Source organism: Gorilla gorilla, chromosome 22 (genome assembly GCF_029281585.2).
Source record: "Gorilla gorilla gorilla isolate KB3781 chromosome 22, NHGRI_mGorGor1-v2.1_pri, whole genome shotgun sequence".
Lineage (NCBI taxonomy): Eukaryota > Metazoa > Chordata > Mammalia > Primates > Hominidae > Gorilla > Gorilla gorilla.
This window is the reverse complement of record NC_073246.2, coordinates 43624075-43651927: the sequence shown is the minus strand read 5'-3', so window position 1 is coordinate 43651927 and position 27853 is coordinate 43624075. Positions and strand designations below refer to the sequence as shown.

General features: G+C 53.2%; 1 protein-coding gene across 1 annotated transcript; it reads left to right on the top strand.

Moving 5' to 3' along the window:
- RIPK4 (receptor interacting serine/threonine kinase 4) lies at positions 1-27738 on the top strand. The gene is made up of 8 exons (XM_031005087.3): positions 1-272; positions 10296-10587; positions 15866-16014; positions 17905-17954; positions 20353-20511; positions 21256-21359; positions 22978-23242; positions 25126-27738. The coding sequence occupies exons 1-8, from the start codon at positions 91-93 to the stop codon at positions 26283-26285; spliced, it is 2361 nt and encodes a 786-aa protein (XP_030860947.2). The 5' UTR covers positions 1-90; the 3' UTR covers positions 26286-27738.
- Positions 27739-27853: the final 115 nt, after the last annotated feature.

The window sequence follows — 27853 nt, the reverse complement described above, 5'->3', positions numbered from 1 at the left end:
GGGCGGGGCGACCTACGGAAGTGACGTAACAGGGCGGAGCGCGCACCTGGGCACCTGGGCAGCCGCCGCGGCGCTGGCTAGACGCGCGCGATGGAGGGCGACAGCGGGACCCCATGGGTCCTGGGGCTGCTGCGCACCTTCGACGCGGGCGAGTTCACGGGCTGGGAGAAGGTGGGCTCGGGCGGCTTCGGGCAGGTGTACAAGGTGCGCCATGTCCACTGGAAGACCTGGCTGGCCATCAAGTGCTCGCCCAGCCTGCACGTCGACGACAGGTGAGCGGCCCGGGCGGGGCGCTGGGGCGGCTGGGGCCCGGGCCGGGGCCGGGGTCGGGGTGCTCTGGTCCCGGAGTCCTGCCTCTCTCTCCCGAACTCACCCCCGGAGCAGCTTCGGGGGGGAAACCAATTGCCGGCGAGGCCGCGGGGCTCCGACAATGTCCACTCGGCCTGTCCCGGCCGGAGAGGCGCGGGGGCTTTGGCGAGCCCGGGCTTGATCGCGCACGTCGGGGCCGGGTCAGGCGGCTCCTCTGGGGCTCCTCGGGGGCCGCGTCTGCCCGGACGTCCTAAGGCACCCAGTCGTGCTTCCTGACACTCCCCGAGTGGCCCTGGTTTTTCGGGGTCTCCAGCTCGCCTTGCGCCTCGGACCCGCGCCCTTGGGAGGCGCGTCCGGCCCTCCCGGGACCCACCGGGGCGCTGCGGTCTGCGCAGGGCTTAGAAAAATTGCCATGTGGGCCTCTGGGCTTTGTGAGTGGAGTTAGCCTCCGTTCGACTTACTTAGTAATTTACGTTGGAACACAAATTGGTGTAAGACAGTAATTATTTCGGTCGGAAGCTTCGGCTTGGCTCGGGCGAGGCTTCCCGGGCGCCCGGCGCTTGCGCGTTGGAGCTCCGGGGCTTGGGCCTGGCAGTGGGGTCCGGCACGGGGTCCGGGGTGTTGATCGTCCGCCCAGCGCTTCCTCGCCGCACAGTCTCGTTTTAGCTGACTTAATTTCGAGACCGAACCGCTAGGGAAGGGCCTTGCATTCAAGTTCTGTGGCCGTGCCATGGGGCCCTCCTGCACCCCAGTTTCCCAGTCCAAAAGTCAGAATGGAACCTGCCAGTACCTACCTAGCAGGAGTGTTCAAGGTAACAAAGACGAATGGGAAGGACGCAGAGCCGCCCGTGTTAAATTCGGTGGGTCGGTTGTCGTCTGTGCATAATTTGAGAGGTAGGGAGAATGTTCTTGAACAGTACCTCTTTGTTGTTGTAGATTTCACTGTTTACAGTTGATTCTGATGGTTTATATGTAAGGCTCAATTTAGCACATTTTAATTACTTATCCTTTAATGAAGCTTACATTCTACATGGAAGCTATGCTTATATTTTACCTGGAGATTCCTTGAACACATACACTCGGAAGCGACACCTTTTTAAAATACCATTTAGCCTTTGCTGCCTGGCAGACCTGGTTTCGAATGCTCGGCTGATTGAGTGATGGGGCCGCTAAGCCCCAGCTTTTCTGCAGAATCGTTGTGATGCCGGTGTCTGGGGTGGCAGTGCGTGCTGCAGCCCCATGCCGTGACTGTGACGCCTCTGTGGATGAGAGGCCTGTCCTCTCCCTTTGCATTTTCGTCCTTGGCTAGGAGACTACACAGCAGAGATAGTGGTGGCTTTTTGCCGTAACCCTCAAATCCAGTGTTTCTTGGAAACATCAGTAGAGTGGTGACGAGTGTCATCAAATCACCACTAGTTCAAAGGTGAGATGCTGGCCCAGGCTGTGCACTTTTTCTCCCCTGCCTCAGATTCTGGGAACTTCTCAGGTCAGGAGGGGTGCTGTGGTTATTTTGATGAAATCCAAACCACTTTGAATACCAGCCAGTGGTTAGGTTCTGAAAGGGAACCCTCTCCATAGGGGCATTCGTTTCATCTCTTGGGGATGTGTGTGAGCTTTAATCATCAGCGAAAATTTTCACACCACTTTCTTGTATTGGAAGAGCAAAGTAAACAAGCACCTACCTGGACTGACTCACCAGCTCACATCCTTAGGATCTTCTGTTAGTTCTAGCGACCAGTCCCTTATTTCTTGGGTGGCCTGGTTGGAGGGAGGCTTTCTCCACTTGAGGTGGATCACTTAGGATATTGCATAGCTTGGTTGAAAAGTGTTTTGTACTTTAACTGGAAGCCTTTCCTACCCTGCCCAAAGCAGACAGGTGGTGGCATGTCAGGTGGCTAGGTCGAGGTCAGCATCACCTAGCAGGAAGCATTTCACCTCCTGTGCTCTGCTGGGCCTGGTAGAGTAGGTTGGGGCTTTGCCATGTGCAGCAGTGGCTGATCTTTCTGAGAAGTTGGTCAAACCCCGGCTCTTTGTGAAGCTGATTCCTTTAGGTTAATTATTGACTGTATTGAGCTTGAGGTTCTTGTTAGGAATGTACATCAGTCCCACTGTGCTCCAGGAGCTGGTTGCATTGCAGTCTCACAAGGTTGTACCTAGGCCTTGAAGTAGTTGCTGTGCCACTTGCCCTGCCACATTTCTCAGTGCTTTTCTGACGAGCTGCCTCCCACCCCAGCCCCTCATATTTGCAAGATGTTCCCTGAATTGGGGGATAGGATTTTCCTAGGGTCTTTGTGTGCAGCCCCCGGCCCTGTACCCCTTCTGCCTAAGTCTTGCTTCTCTTCTCGGAGGGACAGCCCCTCTCACCCCTGACACATGGGTCTGGGCCTCTTCCAGGCTGCTGGGGGTCAGTGAGGGTCTATTCCACTTGTTACATAGGAGCCACCACAGGTACAGGTGCAGGTGAGGCTGATTTTCACTGGCCAACGCTGCTTGCCTCTCAAGGTGGTCTGGGGTCTCCTGGCTCCCTGCAGCTCCCCTGGGCCTGGCCTTTAGCCAGCCCTTGGCCACAGCACCTGCTCGGGGCGTCTTTGATGAGCAGGCTGCGCCAGGCCATGTGAGCTTGCTTTTCTGTGCAGGAAAGGTTGGGGGGCCGCCCAGCCCCCAGACACTTAGCGAGGCTCCCAGGGACAGGAAGTGCCTGCCAAGGGGCCCTCCTGGGAGTTCACAGGTGACACCCCATTGATCTGAGATTACCTTCATCATGGGGCTCGGTGCCTCGGAGGGTCCTGTGGGGTGGCTTTGGAGAGGCAGCTGGCCTCCCTGGCTGACCCTCATTGTGGGGGTCACAGGGCCTAGGGTGGGGTGTAGGGATGGGTGCTGTGACCAGTTTGGAGAGAATAAAGTGATCCCAAAGGCCCCGTTCCTCCCCTACCAGCCCCCAGCTAAGGGGATGCTCAGAAGAAGCCAGTGCCTGCGGGGCGCCGGCTGGGAGACGCTCCTGCCACATTCAGCCCCGGCTGGTCGGGGCGAGCCTGAGCAAACCCCAGGTTTGTAACAACAGAGCTGACAATTGGACAAGCCCGTTTCTTGTCAGTTTTAAAAATAGCTGTGTGGGAACCCCTCCGAGGCTCCCTGGGAACATAATTGGATTGGTGTGCAGAAGGCCTCGCTGAGAGGCATCAGCTAACAGATGATGAAACACATTTTCCGGCTGCATTTTCCCGAAGGTAGTTGCTAGGTTTCTCCTTCGGAGCTCTTTGTTACCTGAGCGGTCTCACCGTCTCCCCCACCTCCCTGCTTCTCACTTTTCCCTCCGTTTATTGCTTCTCCGCTTGCACAAGACCATGTCCCGGGGCCGTTCTTTCCCCCTTTCCAGGATGCGTGCTTGCAGGGGAAACCGCAGCTGGCTTGGTCCACAGGTCTTCGGAATTTCTGAGCCTGGAGAAGAACCTTGGGACTTCTTTAGGAAGTTCCTTTTAGAGATGATTGGTGTGATGATATTTCTTGTATTTCTCGCTACTCCATTGCCCTCCCTGGGAGGGCGAAATACACTTTGGCTAGCCCTAAATGAGGAGAAAACCGAATTCATGTAAGTGCTACTCACCGTATCTTTAAAAAGTTGAACCCCAAGTTAATCCTAATTAATGCCCAGATATTTTTCATGTGGAACCCAAAACAGGACCCAGGACACTTTTGCGGGGGAGGGGGGGCTTTTCCCATTCCTGCGTGGAAGCAGAATTAGCAACGCTTTCACCAGCAGCGAAGGAGAGGGGAATAGGACGCCACCCCCACTGAACTGTGCCTAAGCGTAGCTGCACTTGGAACAAGGCACAGTTTTTAGGTTGTGTTTTAATTAACACCGACGAGAGGGGCTTCTGGTCAACCCAGAAACATTGACTTCACTGTCAACAGTAAGAAATGCGATTTGGAGATGGTGCGAATGTGACTGTGCGATGTTCTGTGCTCCCTGGCCGCCACCCCAGCACCTAGGCTGGATTCGGCATCTCTCCACATGTTAAAATAATGATAATAGTAATAAATCTACAGTTCCTTTTGTGTGGTCATCAGAATAAGCCAGAATCATTAAAATAAGCCAGAAACACTGCTTAGGAGAAAAAAATGTTTTAAAAAAAATAGTGCCATTGCTCAAAAGCAATTGGTGGGTTCTTTCTGTGCTTCGAGTACCTGAGCACTTCTTAACCTCCCTGATCAGAAAAGCCTCTTCTTGCAGCTTGTTGCAAAGAGGCCCTTTCAGGCTTATTGAATTGCAAATGCCGCCGGGCGACACCCGACCCCAGAAGGGCTGGAGCTTCCTAAAGCCGCTGGAGTTTCCCAGATGTGCGCCTAGGGAGCACCTGGAGAGGGGCTGGAAGGAGGGGTCGCGTGGGTTTTGGCCCTGTGGTTACTGGATGGTAAACAGTGTGGAAAGTTTCTGAGGACATGCTGGTGCTTCTGAGCGAAATCCAGGCTGGTAGGCAAGGGAGCCGCCCCACCCCCACTCCTGGGCCTCAGATCTCCCACAGGGCGGTCCCGGGACCCCCTTCCTCGGCTGGAATCCTGTCTACCCCAAGCCAGTTTGGATCATGCTGTCACGACACTTTTGTCCACGGAAACAATGACTTTTTTTTCCAGGACAGCTGATTTTCCTCGAGAAAATGCCCTCAAATGTGTGGCCCATGGAAGGGGGAAGTCGTGCTGGGCTCCCTTCAGGCAGTTGTGCAAAGCTGGGGTGGACTCCGTTAGGAGATTCTAGTCGGGATCCGCTTTAGGGAGCCAACTAGCAGCAGTGGCCCTTTTTTGTTTGTTTGTTGTTTCTTTTAAAGTAAGGTAAATGGGGTCTCCGTTCTGCAGAAAGAGCCCAGGGCAGGGAGAGTAAAGTACTTGCTGAACTCGGTGCGCTGGGGAGGGGTGTGCACTGCTGCCAGCCCGTAGCTGTTAGAGTCGCTAATGAGCTCACTCTGCAATCAGAAGTCACTGGGGTTTTATGTATTAAGCCCTTTGGGCAAATAAAAGAAAACACTATTTGCGGAGTGGCTCAGAGCTTCCACTTAATAAGCTACTCAGCCTTCCTTTGATTGACTTTGTTCTCAGAATACGTGTTTATTATCAGTCAGCTTTGGCTTAGAGAGTTCACTCTCAGAATGTCTACTTAATGTGGAAAAATGACCCTTGTGAATGGCTGGCCTCTAAACACCCGAATTGTCATTTCCTCAAAACCCTCCGGCGAGGAGGGTGTGCCTCACACGTTGCACAGTGGATGTGGGTCTGAGTCCTATGGAAGGACTTTCGCCAGCGCCCTGGGGCAGAGTGTCCGGATGAGGGAGGCCACACTAGTAGGGGAGGGGCGGCAAGCTGGCCACATTTGAGCAATCGGAAACAGACAAATCATAACTCTGATTCTTAACAAGACATAAAAGAGAAGCAGCAGCTGGTACCATGTCCCAGTCCGACGGTTTGGAAGTTAGTGGCAGTTGCCGGGTTGGAAGTTGTGCTGGTATTCCTTTAAATAACAAATGAGGGCCTCAGCCAACCGGTGTTCCCAGAGGAGGAGAAAGGCTGGGAGCTGAGAGGTGTCATTTTCCTTCTTTGGTGACCGGTTTCATTTTAGCTGACGCTTGACATTGGCATCAGGCCCTCGTCTTCCTTTTTTCCCAATGCTCATTGAGACTGGGAACAGGGTTGAGAGTCCCACGATCTGATCTGCACCCCCCCATCCCTTGATGGGTCCCGGAGCCTGGCCCAAGCCTGTGGCTGCAGGGAGAGGGATTTCCCCTGGAGGGAGGAAGCAGCCGACGGTATGCTGGTGATGGGGCAGCTTTCAGCTCAGCCCAGGGACCCCCACAGGCTAGCACTGCACACTGGTGGGCATCTTGTTTTCCATTAGTTGGTCATTTAACCAGAGCGCTGGGAAAGCAGGCCGTGCTCCCCTAAGTTTTGTCTCATAATAATTTCACGTTCATTCCTGATACTTGCTTCACTTGTTCCCAAGGCCAGTGGGATTCTTTGCTCCTTGAGTGTATTCAGACACACTCGACCTGCCCACCCCCCACACCCCCAGCTGCTCCTCCTGGGGTGCTCCCGCGTCCACCGTAGAGAGCTGCCTAGTGACCCCTGGTGCAGCTGCAGAGAGGTCCTGCAAGCCTCTCTCCTCCACATGCAGTCAATGGACCCGTCCTGCAGATTCTTCCAACAGAGTGTGTGTGCTCTGCTGGCTTCCCCTCTCTGCTTTGCCAAGCCCAAGGGGGTCCACAGCGACTGCTCCGCTCTGCTGGCCTCCAGGGTGCCCCTGGACTCTGCGCAGGTCTCAGCCTTCCCGATTCTCTCAGGGGCCCTTTCCTATGCTGACTTCTGACTTTGGATCTCTCTTGATTCTCCATAGCTCCCTGGACCTTCCTTTCAAGAGGCTTAGATTTTTCAACCACACTTCTCTTTTGGGGGTAGTTCTCCATCTTCTTCCTTAGAGGGTACACGTAAACACCATGAAGATGGGAAAGGGACCTCTTGTCCTTAGTTCTGACATATGGTGGATTCAAGTGAGCACTTGACAATACACAGAACTGCTTAAAATATAGGTCAGGTGAGTGCTGGGAGTACTGAAGTGGTGATTCTGGACAGTAGTAGTTTATTGGCTGAAAATGCACTCACTTGATTTACATCGGGGTTATTCAACTTGGCACCATTGGCATTTGGGGCTGAGTAATTCTTAGCCTTGGGGCTGTCTTATGCATTGTAGGATGTTCAGTAGCATCGTTTAGTTGTGACAACCAGAATCTCTCCAGACGTTGCCCAGTGTTTCTTGGGGGGTGAAGTTGCCTCTAATTGAGAACCAGTGGGCTATGTCCTGAGACGCAGAGCCCTAGCTGCAGGGCTTGCATTGTGGGGGGGCAGACAGGCTGAGATCTCCGAGCCTTTGGTACCTGTCCGATGTATGGGAATTTCCACAGCAAGAGCTAAACAGTAGGATCCAGGGCTTCCTGCTGGCCTTTCCTGCAGGGAAAGTGTTTTCACTATGGTAAGGGAAGCCTAGGAGGGGCTGAACTCTCGCAGGGGCGGTCAGATCATTAAGAAATGGATGCGTTCTGTTAGCACTGTTTTGGATTCACCAGCAGGCGAGGAAATGGGAGCCACTGAGTGATCTCCCAGCACCTGCTCCCGGGTTTGTCACTGGGAGGAGCAGGCCTGTGTCCGAGCTCCAGAAGAGCCCCCTGCTGTGGCAGCAGACACTGGGTTATAGGCAGGGACTTGGGCTGGACGCTGGATTCTGGGGGAATTGTCTGGAGGCCACCCCAGCCAGCTGCCTTGCGTGGCCTGTGTGTGGACATGGAGCTGCTGGGTTTCCTGCTATAGGAGGTCGGATCTCTCCTAGTGTGGTTCTGAACATTTCCTTTAGGGAGCTTATTATATTATTAGAAAGCAGATTGGCTGGGCACGGTGACTCATGCCTGTAATCCTAGCACTTTGGGAGCTGAGGCAGGCAAATCACTTGAGCCTAGGAGTTCAAGACCAGCCTGGCAAACAGCAAAATCCCATCTTTACTAAAAATACAAAAAATTAGCTGAGCGTGGCACACCTGTAATCCCAGCTACCCTGGAGGCTGAGGCATGAGACTCACTTGAACCTGGGAGGTGGAGGTTGCAGTGAGCTAGGATCATGCCACTGTACTCCAGCCTGGGCAACAGAGCGAGACTCTGTTTCAAAAAAGAAAAACAAACAAAAAAACAGATTTTCCAGCCCCAACCTGGAACGCATTCTCAAGGAGTGAGGCCTGGGAACCAGCATTCCAGTCAGCTTCCTGGGTGCTTTCTACCATGTCTGTGTTTGGGTCTGCTGATCTCGATCCTGCATGGCCAACGTGCGTCCGTGGGATTCAGCCTCTTACTCTGAACGCATTCTGAGACTTTTGACCCATGATGCTAATACAGACCATTGCACTGGGATTCTAGTCTGTGAAAACACAGGCTGCACCAGGGAAGTGACCTTAGACCAGAGGTTGGTCAACTTTCTCCACGAAGGCCTAGAGAGGCAACATTTTAGGCTTTGCAGGCCGCAGGGCCTCTGTTGCAAGGACTCCTCTCCCCTTTGAAGTGCAAAAGCAGCCACAGCCAGTGTTTAAATGAATGAGTGAGACTTTCTTCCAGTAAAAGTTTATTTATACAAACAAGGTGGTGGCACGCTGTGGGCAACCATTTGGCAGTTTCTCAAAATGTGACACATAGAATGTGACCAAGCAATTCTGCTCCTAGGTATATATCGAAAAGAATTGAAAGCCAGGACTCCAGGCGTTTCTCCCCCAATGTGTGCAGATGTGCAGCATTATCCACGAGAGCCAAAAGGTGGAAATGGCCTGCACCCACGAACAGATGAACAAAACGCAGTACATTCGTGCAGCAGAATATTATTCAGCCATGAAAAGGAAGTTTTGATATATGTTACAGTGTGAATAGACCCTGAAAACATGCTTAATGAAGTAAGCCAGACACAGAAGGGCAAATTTTATATGCTTATGCTTATATGAATTTGCCTAGAATGTAGAAAAGAGGTTACTGAGGATGGGGATGAGGGAAGGAGTTATTGGTTAATGGGTGCAGAATTTTTGTTGAGGATGATGGAAAAGTTTTGGGCGTAGATAGTGGTGATGGTTGTACCACATTGTGAATGTGGGTAATGTCAGGGAATTGTACACCTGTGAATGGCTAAAATAATAAATACTATGTTATGTCTATTTGACTACATTCTCTCTCTCTCTCTCTCTCTCTCTCTCTCTATATATATATATATATATATATTTTATTTATTTATTTTTTTTGTTATGGAGTCTCTCTGTGTCGCCCAGGCTGGCGTGCAATGGCGCGATCTCGGCTCACTGTAACCTCCGCCTCCCAGGTTCAAGTGATTCTCCTGTTTCAGCCTCCTGAGTAGCTGGGATTACAGGCAGGCGCCACCACGCCCAGCTAATTTTTGTATTTTTCGTAGAGACAGGGTTTCACCATGTTGATCAGGCTGGTCTCGAACTCCTGACCTTGTGATCTGCCTGTTTCGGCCTCCCAAAGTGCTGGGATTACAGGCATGAGCCACCACACCCGGCCTATATTTTTTATTTTAAAAAATGGCTGGTTGGATTTGGCCGTTGGCAACCCCATGCTTTGGACCTATGCTGTTTCATTAGTTTGAGTGTGAGGTTGGATTCAGGAATAACTGGGCCAACTCAGGTATTGGGCTTAAACGGAGAAGGTGAGTTGGGTTCCTTGAACATAACTAGTTACAACTTTTTTTTTTTTTTTGAGATGGAGTTTTACTTTGTCGCCCAGGCTGGAGTGCAGTGGCATGATTTCAGCTCACTGCAACCTCTGCCTCCCTGGTTCAAGTGATTTTCCTGCCTCAGCCTCCTGAGTAGCTGGGATTATAAGCATCTGCCACCATGCCCGGCTAATTTTTGTATTTTTAGTAGAGACGGGGGTTCCACTATGTTGGCCAGGCTGGTCTCGAACTCCTGACCTCAGGTGATCCATCCGCCTTGGCCTGTCAAAGTGCTGGGATTACAGGCATGAGCCACCGTGCCCGGCCTAGTTGCCTAGTTACAACCTTGAGTGGAACCTCAACTTCTCTTCCCTCCTCCCAGGAGAAGGGATTATCGGCCTGCACCTGCAGTCTCTGAGACCCCCAAGCCTTGGCTTATGGCTGCCTGTAGAATTATTCACACACGTGGACCCCCCACATGTGTTATCAGTGCTACCTGTAAAACGATTAGAATTTCCCTCCTCCTCACTTGTGATAACCCTGTGATGCATAGGTACATTTCAGCAGCCTCAGGACTGAGACTCTGGAAAGCCCTGCATTCGTGATGTGACATTGAAGTGTGCCCCATGTGTGTGCACTTGAGGCATTTGCTCAGCCCTCTGGAGCCGTTCATCTTCTGGCCAGGGTGCTGTTCCATGTTTGTGGCTGAGTGACCATTGCGTGTTCTTCATGCCTTTGAACTTTTTCAGGGAGCGCATGGAGCTTTTGGAAGAAGCCAAGAAGATGGAGATGGCCAAGTTTCGCTACATCCTGCCTGTGTATGGCATCTGCCGCGAACCTGTCGGCCTGGTCATGGAGTACATGGAGACGGGCTCCCTGGAAAAGCTGCTGGCCTCGGAGCCGTTGCCATGGGATCTCCGGTTCCGCATCATCCACGAGACGGCGGTGGGCATGAACTTCCTGCACTGCATGGCCCCGCCACTCCTGCACCTGGACCTCAAGCCCGCGAACATCCTGCTGGATGCCCACTACCACGTCAAGGTGGGGGGCCGCATGGTGCCCGAGAGAGCTGGGCAGGGAGGGCCTGTGTCTTGGGGAGCAGGGTATCAAAGGGTCAAGCCCTGAGTTCAGGACAAGGGCGGAAGAGGAGGTGGTTCTTCTTGGAGGAAAGAGCTTGAAACCGAGGCCTTTTGCAGCATGAGGACTCCAGGAGCCTAAGCTTGTCCTGGTTGGTATGAAAACCACACGCCATGTAGCTGGAGGGTAGGCTTGGTGAACATGGGGGCTGTTCCCCCAAATCTTGGCATATGACTCATTCCGGAAAAAGATTACGGGTTTGTGGGTTTTGGTCTTATGAAATCAGGTTAGAATTCAGCCCGTGGGCCAGGTGTGTCCTTGCGAGACCTCAGGCTCTGCAACAAAGGGACGCATTTCCCTCAGTGTTTTCAGGAGCTCGGGGTGGTGGGAATGTGGGGGTCCTCTGCAGTGGGGTCCTCAAAGTGCTGCGGAAAGAGGCTTGTGAGGAGGGGCTCGTTGCCTCTGTCTGCCCCTGCGTAGAGTGCGGAGTGGCAGCGTGTTGCGTTAGTGCAACGCCTGGGAGCTGGAGCTTGCTTTTGCTTCGCTGATAGGTTTTTGAAACACAGAAAAGTAAGAGAGATAATATAACTGAAAACCAGTGTTGCCTCTGGGCCTTGGCAGGTGTTAGCATCATCACCTTTGCATCAGGGCTGTATTTCCTTGTATCTCCTTTGATGGCCTTCGTGGCTAGGGTTGTACTGTCGTTGACATGTGGTGGTTACACCTGGCGCGTTGTAGTTTTTCCCCACGTGGTGATGTTCACAAGCTCTTGGGAGGCCCAGCGTGATATGCTGGTCCACATGACACTGGTGTCTGCCCTGGGAGTGAGAAGGAGCCGAGAGCCATGGCCCGGATCCATGTAGTTCATGCAGGGGACAAGCAGAGGAGTCCCCTGCCTGGCTTGGCTGTGCTACTGTTCCTGGTGGCACAGCACTTCCAGGCCTCTCTGATGGCCTGACCATTAATTAGGAGAGACCTGAATTCAGGGCCCGGCCCTGCCCCTGAGCTCTTGGGTGGGACGGGAGCGGTGGCCCGTATGGCATGCGCACGGCCGCTCCCTGTGCCCAGACTCTGCGGACGAGTGCATCTCGCGTGCCTTGCTCAGCCAGGGCGGTGGTGAGGAGGTCAATTTTTCACTTCGGGCAGTAATTATAAGTTGTCTCTTAGGTAGGTGTTGCGCAGTAATAAGATTTCAGCTAGAAGATGAAGCACCGTCCTGTGAAGTGAAGTAGGAAATTGAGATAATGGAGACAAAAATCAAATGATTTGGCTTGAATGGGCTCTCTGGTGGTTTCCCGCATCTGCTTATGTTCTGGGACCCCTGGGATTCCCGTTTCCTGTGACGGGCAGGGCTGGGCCTCACATGTGGACCCTCCATTCCCGCCAACATTTACGGGCTTGTTTCTAGGTAGCACAGGCTCTGGGGCCCTAATGACTAGTAAGCTCTGCCGTCCAACATGCACTAAATACCGGAAAGGGCATGTTAGAGGCTTCACCTGCGGGAGCTGCCCTCATCCTCAGAGCAGAGGTGCAGAGTGGACGGTGGCCTCTGGTTCTCGCTGAGTCTCTGCTCAGAGTGAGTAAATTAGCAGCCAGGATCGTCCGGCTGTAAGTCACGGAGCGGAGACCTTGATTTCCACCTGGCCTGCCACTGTGCTTGACATGAAAGAAACCAAATGACCACTGCACGTAGCAGTCACTTGGGGGCAGGGTGTGTGGCCCGCAGGCAGGGCCTAGAGGCAGCCCTGTGGGAGGGGGTGGGAGTGCTCCTGGGGCTGGGCCTTCACACAGGGTGGGGCTTTTCTGCCCTCAGGAGTCGGGGCAGGCAGCAGCAGAGCCTTTAAGTGAAGGAAACAGCCCAAGAGACGCAGAGAGCTCTGGGCCTTCCTGCAGGGGCAGCAGGCAGCAGGGCTTCCCTGTCTTTCAGGACAGCTGCAGGGGGCGGATGCTGCCTGGAACTGCTTTCTCAGGGAGGCTGCTGTCGAAGGCACGCTGGGTGCTGGCCAGGAAGTGACAGGACATCTCTGTGTGGCGCCCCGGGACATCTTAGGGCCCTGTGTACCCTGACAGGCCGCAGGAAAGATTGCTTTTGTGTGGCGTCCTTCTTAATCAGGCATGTTAGTCACCATCAAGAAGCCCAAAAACAAACAGAAAAATGCCTTTACGTGACATACTTATTTTTTCTGCAAAATAGCTACTGGTGTGCATAGAGGGCAGCAGGGAGTGTGTGTCGGGGTTCTGAGAGTCAGCGCCTTTGTTCCTGAAGACAAAGTGTGGAAGCTTTGAATGGACTGACCACTGGGCTTCTGGGCAGTCCTCAGTAGACAGTTATTCAATGCAGGAAAACTGTAATCTAGAATCCTGAAATTAGATCCTAAGTTGCCATTCCAGTGCTGCCATTTGCCTCTGAGATGGGCTACCTCAGTGCTCAGGGCTTGATTCAAACTGAAAATATCACAGCAACTGTCTGCTTCATAAAGTAGATAAATATAAATAGTATATAAAGTAACAGTATCAAATTAATACTTGATATTATTCAACATTAAATATACTAAATACCAATCTTAAGATATTAGTTGGAATCAATTTCAACTTAAAAATGAAATAACTTGGTTTAAAATCTCAGGCTGCATTTATATGTCCAGTTAGCCCAAAACAGACGCTTTTCAAAGGGTCACACGCGGGTCACGTTCTGCTGTGTCTTTCTTTTAGAGGCAGCAAAGCCCTGGCAGGCTGCTTTCTTAGTCTTGACAGCTGGACCTTGAAGTTGAAGGGCCATGTGCTTGGGGACAGCTGTGAGCCCTCAGCTCTTGGAGATGCAGAGTCGGGTGCTGATGAGAGTGTTTGTAACTCTTGAAGCATTTGCTGGTCAGAGTGGATGCCACAGTAGCTCGCTGTTGAGGACACGGGGCGAGGGGCAGCTTGGGTGGGAAGATGAGGAAGGGCGAAGGGGAAATGCAGCCGGCCCGGGGTCCGAGACATGGAGGGAGGAGAACATAGAGGGTCAGTGACCCTCCTAGAATTCTCAATTCCGAGCTTGCATTTTGTTGCCAGAGGTTTTACAGAGAATTTCTGCTCGTTTTCTTTTCACCAAGTATAGTCTGGAGTGGCTGGCTCTATCTGACAAAGACAGGAGGAGAAAAGGCTGCAGGCCTGGGGAAGCACCGGGCTGAGATCTCTGCACCCCCGTCCTTTTTCTTTTCTTTTCTTTTCTTTCTTAATGATCTCAGATGTCATTTAATTTTCACAACAAAGCTACAGGATGGGTACTGTTATTGCCTCCTTTTATGAAAAAAGGAAACAGGCACAGAGAGGCTAATAGTCCAGGGCCACGGAGCTGCTAACTTGTACAGGCAAGATTAGAACAGTGAGTCTGATCCTTAACTAACCGTGGGAGGGAGATATTTTTTTCCTACATTCAACCATACAGGGGGAGGAGGAATTGCCTAGAAAGTGTGTGATGCTTTCTTTATTTTTATTATGATTTTTTATTTTACTTTTAGTTCCGGGATACATGTGCAGAATGTGCCAGTTTGTTACATAGGCATATATGTGCCATGGTGGTTTGCTGCACCCATCAACCATCTAGGTTATCACCTAGGTTTTAAGCCCCGCATGCATTAGGTGTTTGTCCTAATGCTCTCCCTTCCCTCTTCCCCTACGCACCGACAGGGCCCGGCGTGTGATGTTCGCCTCCCTCTGTCCATGTGTCCTCATTGTTCAGCCCATTTCTGAATTTGAAGGCTTTCAAGCCACTGATGACTGTTGAACTGAAACTTCCTGTGCTCTGGAGCTATTTGGAGAGTTAGGACACGTTGTTGTGTCCCAGCGTCCAGCAGCCGCCGGGGTTTGCAGGGTCGGGTGATGGCGTTCCTCTGGGGAGCTGGCACTTTCCCTGGAGTGCAGAGTGTGGCTCTCAAGGGCGTTGCAGGCCTGAAGGCCCTGGGAGAAATGGAAGTGGGAGGACGTGAGAGCCGCTGGAGTCGAGGCCTTGTCCTGGTGCTCCTGGCTGCAGAGAAGGAGGGCCGGTCCCTGCTCGCAGGCCTTCCCCCCACCTCCCTGCAGATGTGCTCAGGATCCCTGGAAGCCCGAGTCACAGGTCATAAATTCTCCCTGCTGTTTGGTGCTGATGACAGCAGCCCTATTGGCTCACCACATGGGCATGGCCAGCCCAGAATTAAGGCCTGACTCAGCCTCATTTTCTGTCACTCCATGGGTGTGTTTGAGAGGAGCTCAAGAGTTAATGAAAAGGGTTTTTAAAAAAATCCATATGCCTTGAAGGAAAGTTGACAGCAGCACTCCCCCTGGATCAAGAGTCCCATTAATGCTGATGACTTGTGGCTTCATCCCACATACGGTTTTCAGCAGCTTCAAAGGGGACTGAGTTACACTGGAGAGGGTAGGACACTGGCAGGAAAGGGGATGCCCCCGAGAGAGGTCAGACCCGGGGGTCTGTGAAGTCTCCCCAGTGAGCTCCAAGGTCACCTTTGCCCGAAGGAGACCTGAGACCTGCCTCCCCTGAATGCGGACGTTGAGGGCATTCCTGGAGGAGCTGAGTGGCCGGTGCTCCTTGGGGCCCGGGCGCTGCCAGCAGAGGTGTTTATCAGACCTTCACTCGAACACATGTGTTTGAAGCAGCCAGCCAGTGTCTGCTGATCACAAAACACTCCAGATGGACGGGGCTCTGAGGCGTGTGTTTTGTTTGCTTTAAAGTTTAAAGGGCTTCTGAAGGTGTGTTTCTGTGTTTCCCTTTAAAGGACTTGCAGCCACTTGCCCGCCAGCCTCCCCAGCTGGCAGGTTGCGTAACCGGCTCCCCGACTTCCCTAGGAGCAGACCTGGTCTTCACATGTGTCTCTCTTTACCTGAACCCTCGAAGGCTTGTTTTTTTCCCTTTATGCCGGCTCAGCCGGCTCTCAACCACCATGGCAAACATGATGCGTTACAGAAGGTGGATTCTAATTCTTCTGGAGTTCTGTCCCAGAGAACTCCTTCTTTACAGTACGATTCTTTCACCTGCCCGTCAAATGTGCTGCTGCTAATGCCTCCAGGCTTGCTTCTGCCCCAGAATCTGTCTCCCTCCCTGCCTGGGGCAGGGCTACCTGGAGAGGCACAGACACGGCTCTTAGGGCTCCTGGAAAGCTCTCACCCACCCTCTGAGATTGCAGAAGGGAGCTTTTGATAAAGCATCATAAAATATCACTGTTGCAGGCTAATGAGCCCCACTCTGATGGCTGTGTTGCAGATTTCTGATTTTGGTCTGGCCAAGTGCAACGGGCTGTCCCACTCGCATGACCTCAGCATGGATGGCCTGTTTGGCACAATCGCCTACCTCCCTCCAGAGCGCATCAGGGAGAAGAGCCGGCTCTTCGACACCAAGCACGATGTATACAGGTGTGTGACATGCCGCCCCCCATCCCCTGTGGGTGCCAGGGGCTCTCAACCTCAATGCTTCATGCCCTGAGCTGCAGCTTTCAGAAAGGCCTCTTGCTGCCAGTCAGAAATGGGGCTCAGGCCAGGCGCGGTGACTCACGCCTGTAATCCCAGCACTGCGGGAGGCCGAGGCAGGAGGATTACTTGAGCCCAGGAGTTTGAGACCAGCCTGGGCAACATGGTGAAACCTCATCTCTACAAAAAATACAAAAATTAGCCCAGCTTGGTGGCGTGCACCTGTAGTCCCCGCTACTCAGGACTGAGGTGGGGGGATTGCTTGAGCCCGGGAGGTGGAGATTGCAGTAAGTCATGATTGCACCACTGCATTCCAGCCTGGGCAACAGAGCGCGACCCTGTCTAAAAAACAAACAAACAGAAAGGGGGCTAAGTCCACATAGAAGGGGTGGGTGCTTGTAGAGTTCAGGGATTTCTTTGCTGTGAGTGTTGCTGGCCAAGGAGGAAGGGTGTTCCCAGGTCCACATTTGGGCCAGGCTGACAGCCCTGCCCTGTCAGAGCCTTGGTGATTTCATGACCCGTGGGCTTTATGGCTTGTCTGTTGGAAGAACCTGCTGCTTTCAGTGGTCTGTACGCATGTGTGTTTGTGCTTTCCGAAATTCACTCTGATTTTGTGAGGTGAGCAGCTCATCTTCTTCATGGCACTTAACCTTTGTTGGTCAGAGATCAATCCCCAAGTCACCTAGTCCCTTCCTTTTTCAAATTGTAAAGGTCTTAATCACACAGACTTCTTGGAGAAGAAAAGTGGGTGGGAGCGTGTGAGCAGGCACTAAGCCTCCCATTGTGGCTGTTATCCAGCAGCACTGTGACTCTGGCCCCGCATGTGAGCCCTGCCTTTTGGTCATTGCCACCGCCAGCAGCCCAGGCTGACTGGTTTGACAGTGGCCATTGTGCATGTGCTTAGCTGGGGCTTTAAGCTGAGAGTTGCCTGGAAGTGTCACTTTGGAGACTAGTCACAGCTTGTAGAGTTTGGGGAGATTGAGATCCTCTCCATTTATTTTAGAGTTTGGAGTTCCAGCTTTTGAACCTGCCGTTTGAACTAATTTTCGATGGTGAATTCGGTGTCTATAAACAGCCCTCACCAACTCAGTGCTCCTTGGAGGCTCAGTTTTCGGACTTCTGTTTTTCTTTTCTTTTCTTTTTTTTTTTTAATCAGTTTGGGCACTTTTTTTGGTGTATCCAGAGTAATGTACATGAACGTATCCCTCATATTATCTATATATTTCTAAGCAGCCCCCGAAAAAGGCTTTGGGGCGTTCAGCTGTGTTGTCTCCTACGTTTTCTGCACACTTTCTTTAACAACCCTCTAATGATGAAGTCTCAGTGAGCCTCTGTTAGGAACGCTGAAATCTCAGCAAGCCTACGTTAGGAACGCTGATCAGAACCAGAATGCGTGTTTTCAGAGAATGAAATCATTGTTGGGGGAGGGCATGGGAGTTGCCCATCATTCATTCATCCATTTCTTCAGTAAATGCCTGCGCAGGTGCTCTGTGCCTGGTGCTTGCGAGAAGATATCAGTGAGGCACACAGGCGCTGTTCCCCAGGAGCTCACGCCCCGCATAGGGTGGCACCCTCTTTGGAAGTCCCTCAAGCTGCCTGAAGATTGTAGCCCAGTTGGCGAAGTTACTTGAGTCTGTCTGACATCTGAGCTATCAACATGCTGGGCTTCACTATAGAGAATTTTCTCTCTTTAAAAACAGGAGAAATATCTCGGTGTCATGGCTCTGTCTTTGGAAGGCTTCAGAACAGGTTTCTTCACGCCTGTTGCTGTGCATGAGTGCATTCGGCTTTGAGTCTCTGGCTGTCAGATGCTAACGTGCCTGGTTTCTCTTCCAGCTTTGCCATCGTCATCTGGGGCGTGCTCACACAGAAGAAGCCGTTTGCAGGTGAGTGGACCTGTCTTTGAGGTGTAATGTGCTTGTCTTTCCTGGAATAATGGGGGGACACCTTGTTGTCCTTTCTCTATCCTAAAACAGAGCCTGTGATCCATGCTCCCATAGGTGCTGCTCTGTGGTGTAATTTGCATGCAGGAAAAGACACAGATCTGAAGGGGCCTGTTCAATGGAATGTTTTTAGGTGCCAGCTAGTTTTTTTTGGTAGTAAAATATATATAACATAAAATTGGTCATGTTAACCATTTAAAGTGTATAATTCAGTAACATTAACTACACTGGCAGTGTTGAACAAGCGTTACCACTGTCTAATTCCAGAACATTCTCATCATGCCAGAAGGCAAAGCCCATGGCCATTCTGCAGTCCCTCTCCCTTCCTCCTGCTCAAGCCCCAGCAACCACTCACGTGCTTTCTGTCTCCAGGGGTTTGCCTGTGCTGGTATTTCCAGCTAATTCTTTTTTGTTTACTTTTTTAAAAAATAGTAATAAAATACACATAACAAAACTTAGCATGTCAGCCGTGTGAAGCATACAGTTCAGGAGCATTACATGTTACCCACGTGCTTGCGCAGCCAACCTCCAGAGCCGCTCAGTGCCATGGAGTTGCTTGCAGGAGCGGCACCCCTGCCCAGCTTGAGAGCTGTGGTGTTTGCTTCCCCAGCCAGGCAGCCACCATTCCGAACACCATCCTCAAAGCTGTCACACCTTGACTTACTTATCATAAAAATCCAGGACTTTTTAGCTTTGTTGGACAGATTCCCTTTTCCTCTAAAGACATTTCTGGGCTACTCATGATATTTTGTGGTGTGACCGAAAATATCTAAAAATGAAGATGAGAGTCAAGGCCTAGCCCCTTGTTAGTCGGGGCTCAGACTAGGAGCCAATGTATGGGAAAGTGCTGGTGAGAAGAGATCTTCCAGCATCGCAAGATCAAGTATCTTGGCAGCTTTAAAAGAATGCCAGTAGAAAGCACGGAACGCGTCCTGCCAGGCCTCTGCTGGACGGTGGCCATCTGTGTTGTCTGACCGCCCGTTGCCTTTCTTGCCTTCTGTACGTTCTCCCGCACAGTGGCCTACAGCCCGAAGGCTTGTGAAATAAGGCAGTGTCTGATAGATGTGATACCCGAAGCTAGGCACAGGGGACAGGTCAAGGCTCAAGCCCTTGTGCTTTATTGCTGAATATGCCTAGTGTTCCCTTATTGGAACGCTAATCATGTGGGAATAATTCGTATCCTACTGTTCAAGGTCATCGCCAAGGTCTGATTTTTCAAATTCAAAAAATGGCAACCTCAGGCAAAAATGGGTAGGAGGGGGTTCAAGGTGCAGGAGAACAAGGCCTCTCCCCAGCTTTTCCAGTCTGTGCTTGGCAGCAGGAAACATTCCGGGTGTTTACTTCAGTTCGCTTCCATTTTATTTAGAGGAGCTGTTGGTTTTGAAGTCTGAATAATCATGGAAATAGCCTGTTAAACGCTTACGATATTTATTGCACAAGATTTAATGGGAAAGTGGAGCAAAACATTGTATGGAATCCTGGCAGCCGTGGGTGATTCTCGGCTGATTTTCCACACCTGCTGAGGCACATGGCCTCTCCAAAGAGCTGCCATTCCATGCGTGGGTGTGTTTGGATCTGGAGGGCAGAGAGGGCTGTTGGGAACAAGAAGCTTGGGGTCCGCCTTGAGGGTTCCAGGCTAAGCAGAAAAAAGAACTTGGCCCACTGGATGTCACCCTGGGCCCTTCCCAGTCAGGGTAGAAGTTGTGGCAATAATAATAATAATAATAAGCTAGAGCCCATGCATGCTAGTGAAGGCAGTTGGAAAGGACAGGTGTGGCCCCACATGGTGAATTGAGGGGAAAGAGCCCTCCCACACACCCCAGCCCTGGTGCACCTGCAGGGGAGGCCAGCTGGGGACCTGAGCTTGGGATTGGAGTTGGAACTGAGGAAGACTTCTTCGCCATTGTAGAGAGAGTTGGGTCTCTGTGGATGTAGGACGCTGTGGCTCCTCCATGGTGCGTGAGCCTCATTCCCTTTGCTGGCTTGGGCTGTTGATGGAATGAGCTTCATAAGATATTGTTCTTCTTTGAACCTCATCTTCCTTTGGATGGGATGCCTAGAAAGATCTGCTCTGTGACCAAACACACTGACTCCATCTGGTAGATCAGAACCCAGGGAAAGAGGTCGATTTCAAAACCAGGAAACTAGAGAGCATGGCGCACCATGAGGGTGAGGGTTACAGGAAGCTCTGCCTTTGAAACGGGGGGGGGGAAGCCGTCTCTCTGGGGTGGTGTGGGGATGGCCCCATTGTGGCCCCCAGCGAGTGTGTCATTTCCTCCCAAGGGTGAGATGCTGCCACCCAGCCCTGCAGAGCCCCTGACTCGCATCCTTCCCTTGGCAGATGAGAAGAACATCCTGCACATCATGGTGAAGGTGGTGAAGGGCCACCGCCCCGAGCTGCCACCCGTGTGCAGAGCCCGGCCGCGCGCCTGCAGCCACCTGATACGCCTCATGCAGCGGTGCTGGCAGGGGGATCCGCGAGTTAGGCCCACCTTCCAAGGTGAGCACCCCGGGGTCTCCCCGCCACATTCTGTGGGTGTCACAGGAGACAGAGGTGACAGACAGGACAGGGTGAGGGACCAGGCCTGGGTGAGAAACAAGGCGTGTAACAGGTGGGCCGAAATGAGCCCTGCACAGATAGGTTGGCCCCAGCACCTGCCTGCGGCCTCTGGTACTCACGGCTCGGCCACGGCAGCTAGAACTGAGTCGCCTCCAACCATCTGCCCCGTGCTCCCCACCAGGGCTGGGCTTGCTGCCCAGAGGAGTCTGTATGGGAGCCTGAAGTTCAGGTGCAGCCATGCTCTTCCCGGGGACTTGCCGGTGGCCGGCGGCGTTGCCCTTCTCTTGAGGAGTTGACTTCCTGGGACAGATGTGTCTCTGGCATAGGAAAGTCACCCTGATGAGATGGAAACTGCTGCATTTAAAGCTTACGGCAGGAAATGGGATGAATGGGGAGCTCATCCACCAGGTGCTGGCAGCTCTGCTCCCTGTGACTGGCAGGTGGCGCTCCCCCGGGGAAGGCTTCTGCCTTGAGTCTGGTGAGGCCTTCAAATGATTACCGATGGGGGGCCTGGGTTTGGCCAGCAAATCGTCCATGTAGGGCCGCTGGGCTTGCCTGGTGAGCTCAGGCTGGGCCGAGGCGTGTGAGAAATCCCCCAGCTCGTGGGGGCCCCGCGTTTATATGGAACGCGTGTGTACGCAGAAGTCATCATCCGAGTGACATGTCCCCTTTCTTCCCCACAAGAAATTACTTCTGAAACCGAGGACCTGTGTGAAAAGCCTGATGATGAAGTGAAAGAAACTGCTCATGATCTGGATGTGAAAAGCCCCCCGGAGCCCAGGAGCGAGGTAACGAGTCCTTCCCACAGGGGTCTTTTGTCTCCTTGGCTTCCAGGCAGGAGTTTCCAAACCACTCCTCTTTGCAGAGTCCCCCACCGCCCGGACCACTCTCCCTCTCTTCTGAGCCCATCCCGCACCCAGCTCCATTAGAAGTGTAGGTCCCATGGGGGCTCAGGTCCACCTGCCCGACTGCATCCCCGCCCCACCTCCTGTCTGATTCTGTGTGAGTGGCGGAAGGGCTTCCCTGACACTAAATAGCCACTCATTGGATGTGTGTGGACCACGGGGATCAGAAGGCCCAGCCCCAGCCGGGGAGGGAGAGCTGGTGTCTGAGTGTCTTTGCACCCCTGTCTCGGGGATCCAGTCCCTTTATAGCTGCCCATAAATGGTCTGTACTCTGATGAGTGCCACCTAGGTGATTTCAGATGTGATAAGAAGTTCCAAGTGCCAGGGCTGGCTAAATACCTTTTCAGGTAATGAGACTGGAGCAGACCTGTGAGGCAGAGCTGATAAGTGAGCTTTATAACGTGTTATCTGGTGTTGGGGAATTAATCCCAGGCTGTTGGTGTGAGCTCAGGGTATCAGGAAACATGTATATCAGGAATATGCGCCCACTGTCTCAACATAAAGTGCATGTGTGCCAGTGAGTCCGGGAGCAAAGGTGCCCGGGAGTTGCTGGTAAAGAGGCAGACCTGGGCCTTGATAAGGGAAAGAAGTCAACCAACATGTAGGGGTGGCTCGGTACACCCAGCAACAGTGCGGGACCTCGAGCCGTCCCACAAAGGGTGGGGAGTTGGGGCAAATAGGTGTGCCGAAGGGAAGAAGCATGAAATCCTGTCAGATTCCACTTACCCACCAGAAACCTGCTGCCCCTGCAGTCCATGAAGCGAGACTCTTTAAAAGGCCCCATCGGTGTATGTCGGATTGGATCACCCCTCATCCCTGTAGCCGGGCCCTTCCCCTTTCCCTTGTCCCCACACAGCCCCCAGGCCAGCCCCACGTGGCTCCACGGGGAGGTCGCAGTTGTGGCCACGTGTGGGGGTCCTGCCCAGTTCCTGTCTGTCCTCTCGTTTCCTGCGAGCGCTGGCCTGTGCTGGGCAGCTGTGTCCCGCCATACGTGCTTCACATTCTGCAGCTTGACACCGCCTGCCTTTTGTCTGGGTGACGCTCTGTGCAGTGTTACTGAGCAGATGGTATCCAGAGCTGCATGAGGCTGGATTTTGCACTTTTATGAAGTCTGTCTTTCCTTAAGATGTTTCTGTGCTGGGTGGGGCCGGCGCAAGTCTTTGTAGCTCCAAGTCTTTGAGCTCCCTGGCTCTGTGCGGATGCGGAGTCTGAGCATCCCAAGAGCTGTGCGGGTGCAGAGTCTGAGCTCCCCGGCGCTGTGCGGGCGCGGGGTCTGAGCTCCCCGGCGCTGTGCGGACATGGCGTCTGAGCTCCCTAGTGCTGTGCCGATGTGGGGTCTGAGCTCGGTGACCAATAGGTTATCTGCATTGCTTCCAGGGTCCGTCCTTTCCTCCCCCACCTCCCTCCCGTGGCCCACCTTGCTCTTCTGTGTTTGTGTCATGGGCGGGCCATGCGGGGTATGGCAGGGTCTTCACCCACCCCCTCTTCTGCATCTTCGCAGGTGGTGCCCGTGTCTGCGAGGCTCAAGCGAGCCTCTGCCCCCACCTTCGATAACGACTACAGCCTCTCCGAGCTGCTCTCGCAGCTGGACTCTGGAGTTTCCCAGGCTGTCGAGGGCCCCGAGGAGCTCAGCCGCAGCTCCTCTGAGTCCAAGCTGCCATCGTCCGGCAGTGGGAAGAGGCTCTCGGGGGTGTCCTCGGTGGACTCCGCCTTCTCTTCCAGAGGATCGCTGTCGCTGTCCTTTGAGCGGGAACCTTCAACCAGCGGTGAGTGGGGACGCCTCTGTGTCCCGAGAGATGCTGGGCTTGGCGGGACAGTTGACTGGACTCAGTGAGAAGCTAAACGGAATCAAGGGGACAGTTTCTTGACCCAGCAAGAATTCTTCTTTGTGTTCTCTCTGTCTGAAGTAATTAATTTTGTGTGTTGGGCATTTGGCTCCGTCTTATGTCACTTAGCATGTGTGGGGAACAGGCCACATCACCAGTCTGTGCAACAGTCTTGCCTGTGCCAGTGCTATGGGTAGAGGCTGACCTCAGGTCTACAGATTGGAAACCCCCTCCAGTGCAGTGAGCCTGGCGAGGAGCCGAGCCCCACTCCCTGGCGGGCCTCCTGTCTCGGGCATGGCAGTCCCACACCCTCTGCTCAGACGCTGCTGGGTACACACCCACGCCTTCGCATATGTGGGCTCCCCGTTCACAGTAGTCCAGGCCTAGTAATGTGTTGGTTATCCTTGGAGGTTTTAACACCAGGCCACCTTTGCAAACCACCTGTTAGGGAGGAGCACTTCTCATTTAGCTAATCTTATCTTTTTATGTTAATTTTGATGGCTTTTGTTTTTGGAAGGTGCTTTTTTTCCTATCCCTGCCCCAGGGTGCTGGACCTGGTGCTTGTTCTGGCCTCCTTTCTGCCAGCTGCAGGGGTAAGATGTGGTCCTGCCCTGTTCCTGAAGGGGCTGCAGCTCTGATGGAAGATACAGGGATTTACACTCAGGGCTACAGCCACGGGGGCTGAGGGCCAAGGCTGCAATCTCGGGGGAAGGGGAAGTTGGCTTTTCCTGGTGGACTGGGAACATCCTCTTGGAGGCAAAGACTTTTCCTGGATCTTACAGACTTCCCGGGATTTTTAGATTAGAATACTGGGGGCAAAGGAGGGTGTCTTGTTTTAAGGAAATGCTACATGGACACAGTGGGGAAGACTTGGTTCGACGGCAGATAAGCAGTGGGTGATGGGGTTGAGGAGGAGAGTCAGGGCAAAGTCTAAGACTGAGCAGAAAGAAATACCACCATCTCCCATGGATAAGTACGTTCTAGAACATTCTCTTTGGGTCTAATACTCTGAAATGACATCTTGTCTTCATGCTCGAGAGAGAATTACTTCACTGGCTCCACTTGGAGTGCCAGTGTTCAAACACCAAGCCTGACTGGGAGGGTTCCGTTTTCTTAACACCTTACCACCGCCGACTTCCAAGTCCCCGTGCGTTTCACATGAGGGCGGAGGAAAGTCTCGTTGCAGGGTTTCAGAATTCCAGGCACTACAGTAGGATTTTTGTGGTAAATACAACTTTTCATCCTGAGTGCTGGACTAACGTCCTCCTGAAACGAGAGGCTCGGTCCCTTCAGGATTATCATAGAAAACTTCCGACTCAACCTCCCCAGGTCAGGAGGTGCCACTTCGAGGTGGGGCAAGAGCTGGAGCAGCCCCTTCCAGCTCTAGTCACCATCTCTGCAGGCTGCTAGGCCTGGGGCGTCTGTGGGTGGCAGGTGCCAAGGCTTCCAGGCGAATGGGGGCTCTGGCCTGGTCTTTTTAGTCTGTGCCCTTTTTCCTTCTTTCTTTAATGAAGGGTTGTTTGCAGTCACTGCCATCTCTAAGCACCAAGGGGCTCACCACCCCGCAGGACAGGGAGAGCGGGTTTTATTTTGCAAACCGACTAACGAGCACCTGGGAGACATTCGCCAGCCTGCCCCGGGGCTCCCGCTAGGACTGACCTTAATCACGAGGCACAGACAACGCTCAAACACAGTCGGGTGACCAGCGAGCAGCCTGGAGGCCATGGCCCTCCTCCACCTGAGCGCCACAGCCAGGCTCCCAGAGACGCCATGTCCCTGGATGTGCAGCCACGCTCTGACCTTTGCCTCTCCTCTCCCTGCAGATCTGGGCACCACAGACGTCCAGAAGAAGAAGCTTGTGGATGCCATCGTGTCCGGGGACACCAGCAAACTGATGAAGATCCTGCAGCCGCAGGACGTGGACCTGGCGCTGGACAGCGGTGCCAGCCTGCTGCACCTGGCGGTGGAGGCCGGGCAAGAGGAGTGCGTCAAGTGGCTGCTGCTCAACAATGCCAACCCCAACCTGACCAACCGTAGGGGCTCCACCCCGTTGCACATGGCCGTGGAGAGGAGGGTGCGGGGTGTCGTGGAGCTCCTGCTGGCGCGGAAGATCAGTGTCAACGCCAAGGATGAGGACCAGTGGACGGCCCTCCACTTTGCAGCCCAGAACGGGGACGAGTCTAGCACACGGCTGCTGTTGGAGAAGAATGCCTCGGTCAACGAGGTGGACTTTGAGGGCCGGACGCCCATGCACGTGGCCTGCCAGCACGGGCAGGAGAATATCGTGCGCATCCTGCTGCGCCGAGGCGTGGATGTGAGCCTGCAGGGCAAGGATGCCTGGCTGCCACTGCACTACGCTGCCTGGCAGGGCCACCTGCCCATCGTCAAGCTGCTGGCCAAGCAGCCGGGGGTGAGTGTGAACGCCCAGACGCTGGATGGGAGGACGCCATTGCACCTGGCCGCGCAGCGCGGGCACTACCGCGTGGCCCGCATCCTCATCGACCTGTGCTCTGACGTCAACGTCTGCAGCCTGCTGGCACAGACACCCCTGCACGTGGCCGCGGAGACGGGGCACACGAGCACTGCCAGGCTGCTCGTGCATCGGGGCGCTGGCAAGGAGGCCGTGACCTCAGACGGCTACACCGCTCTGCACCTGGCTGCCCGTCACGGACACCTGGCCACTGTCAAGCTGCTTGTCGAGGAGAAGGCCGACGTGCTGGCCCGGGGACCCCTGAACCAGACGGCGCTGCACCTGGCTGCCGCCCACGGGCACTCGGAGGTGGTGGAGGAGTTGGTCAGCGCCGATGTCATTGACCTGTTCGACGAGCAGGGGCTCAGCGCGCTGCACCTGGCCGCCCAGGGCCGGCATGCACAGACGGTGGAGACTCTGCTCAGGCATGGGGCCCACATCAACCTGCAGAGCCTCAAGTTCCAGGGTGGCCATGGCCCCGCCGCCACGCTCCTGCGGCGAAGCAAGACCTAGCTGGCTGCCTGCGGAGACCGGGGGTCCACGTGGGGCTCTTGTCCTGTCCTGTGTTCCTCGTGGGGATGGAACGATCCTGCGTGGGGCCCCGTTGTGGCTTACCTAAACGTTAACCAAGCAGAGGTGACATGGTGCCATCAGGAGGCGGCTGCGCTGACCGGAGTGTCCCCTCCAGGTGAAGCTGGCTCAGGTGCACATGCCCGCTCCATCATCGATCTAGGCACCTGCTGTCTGAAGGGACTGTGGGTCAGAATCATTTCGTTGTGCTCCTAATGGGTCGCTGAGGCTGGTCTCTCAGTGATGAAGCCCCAGGCGTGGAAGCATCCACTCTCTCCTGAGGCGAGCCACCTTGGGTCGCTGGAGCTCACCAGTCTTCAGGGAAGAGGTGCAGGGGAAACTGTGTTTTTTATCTTCATACATGACGGTGGGCAGAGAGGCCTGTCTTAAAGTTTCCATGGAATTGTTTTATAAAATATCTTAAGAGATGAATACCTTATCAGCTGTTGCTTGAAACCTGTTAAAAATGTTCATAACATTGGATAGTCTAGTCTGTAAATGATGACTAAGTAGTGGGGTTGGCTTTGAAAACAATGTTTTATGCAACAAGGAACGAATGGTAGCAGCCAGCTTTGCGGGGCGTATGTGTGGCCAGCTCTTAACCATTCCAGTCTGTTACTTTGGTGAGTCCTTGTGGACAACCACACACACATGCCCACATGGTACTAGCTGCCGTTCGTTTCTCGTTGCCTAAGATGTTGTGGCAACTCTACAGCCACAGGCCTAAGAGTCATTAAAAAATTCTCCCTTTGTAACCTCAGTCCTGGGGACTGAGGTGAGCCCCCTCAGGTCGCTGGAGTGCACCAGTCTTGGGGAAGAGGTGCAGGAGAAACTGTGTTTTTTATCTCCACACGCAGTATGAAGATAAAATTACATAGTATTACCTAGACATAGACAGTATTACCTAGGTAGATGCACTGCTCATCTGCGCCCTTTCCAGCTCTCATTTTTGTTAGGTGATTTGGGATAGGGATAGTGTTTTGGGGTGTGGGGGGAGTGTTTCTGACCTGCTTTGCAGACGTGCCTCCACACCTCAGCAGTTTGGGGTGTGGCCCCAGGGCGGTTCTTGGATGTAAAAGATGTGGCCATCTAGCCTCGTAACTTCACTGTCACCTGTGTCCCATAGGGTGCCTTCTGAATACTGTTACTAGAATAAGTTTGTTGCAGAACGTGACCCTGTGTGCAAACATGTACCGTGGCCTGGTATATGATAGAGATTGATATTAATGTACCATGTATGTTAATGTGAATCTGTGGGCAGGATACTTTTCCATGGCAGGAAATATCCAAGCTGTTGAAACTGGCTATGTTTTAATATGCCTCATTGTGCCTTTACTGTTGTGTGGACTGCGTGAGGGACAAGAAGTTCCATTCGATGTCAATAAAGCAAAGTACTTGCCTACTTTTTTGAAGCTGGTTGAGACTGCTTTTTCTTATCAACGAGTTCGAGTAATCTGGTTTCTGAAAACCAAAGGCTTGAGGCAGTGATGGAAGCTTGCAGATGGCCTTCT

Excerpts from the sequence above, each read along its gene's own strand:
- RIPK4 (XM_031005087.3), top strand. The coding sequence starts at position 91 with ATGGAGGGCGACAGCGGGACCCCATGGGTCCTGGGGCTGCTGCGCACC. Across the intron at positions 10,588-15,865 it reads ATGCCCACTACCACGTCAAG|ATTTCTGATTTTGGTCTGGC; the intron begins GTGGGGGGCCGC and ends GCTGTGTTGCAG. Across the intron at positions 20,512-21,255 it reads AGTTAGGCCCACCTTCCAAG|AAATTACTTCTGAAACCGAG; the intron begins GTGAGCACCCCG and ends CTTCCCCACAAG.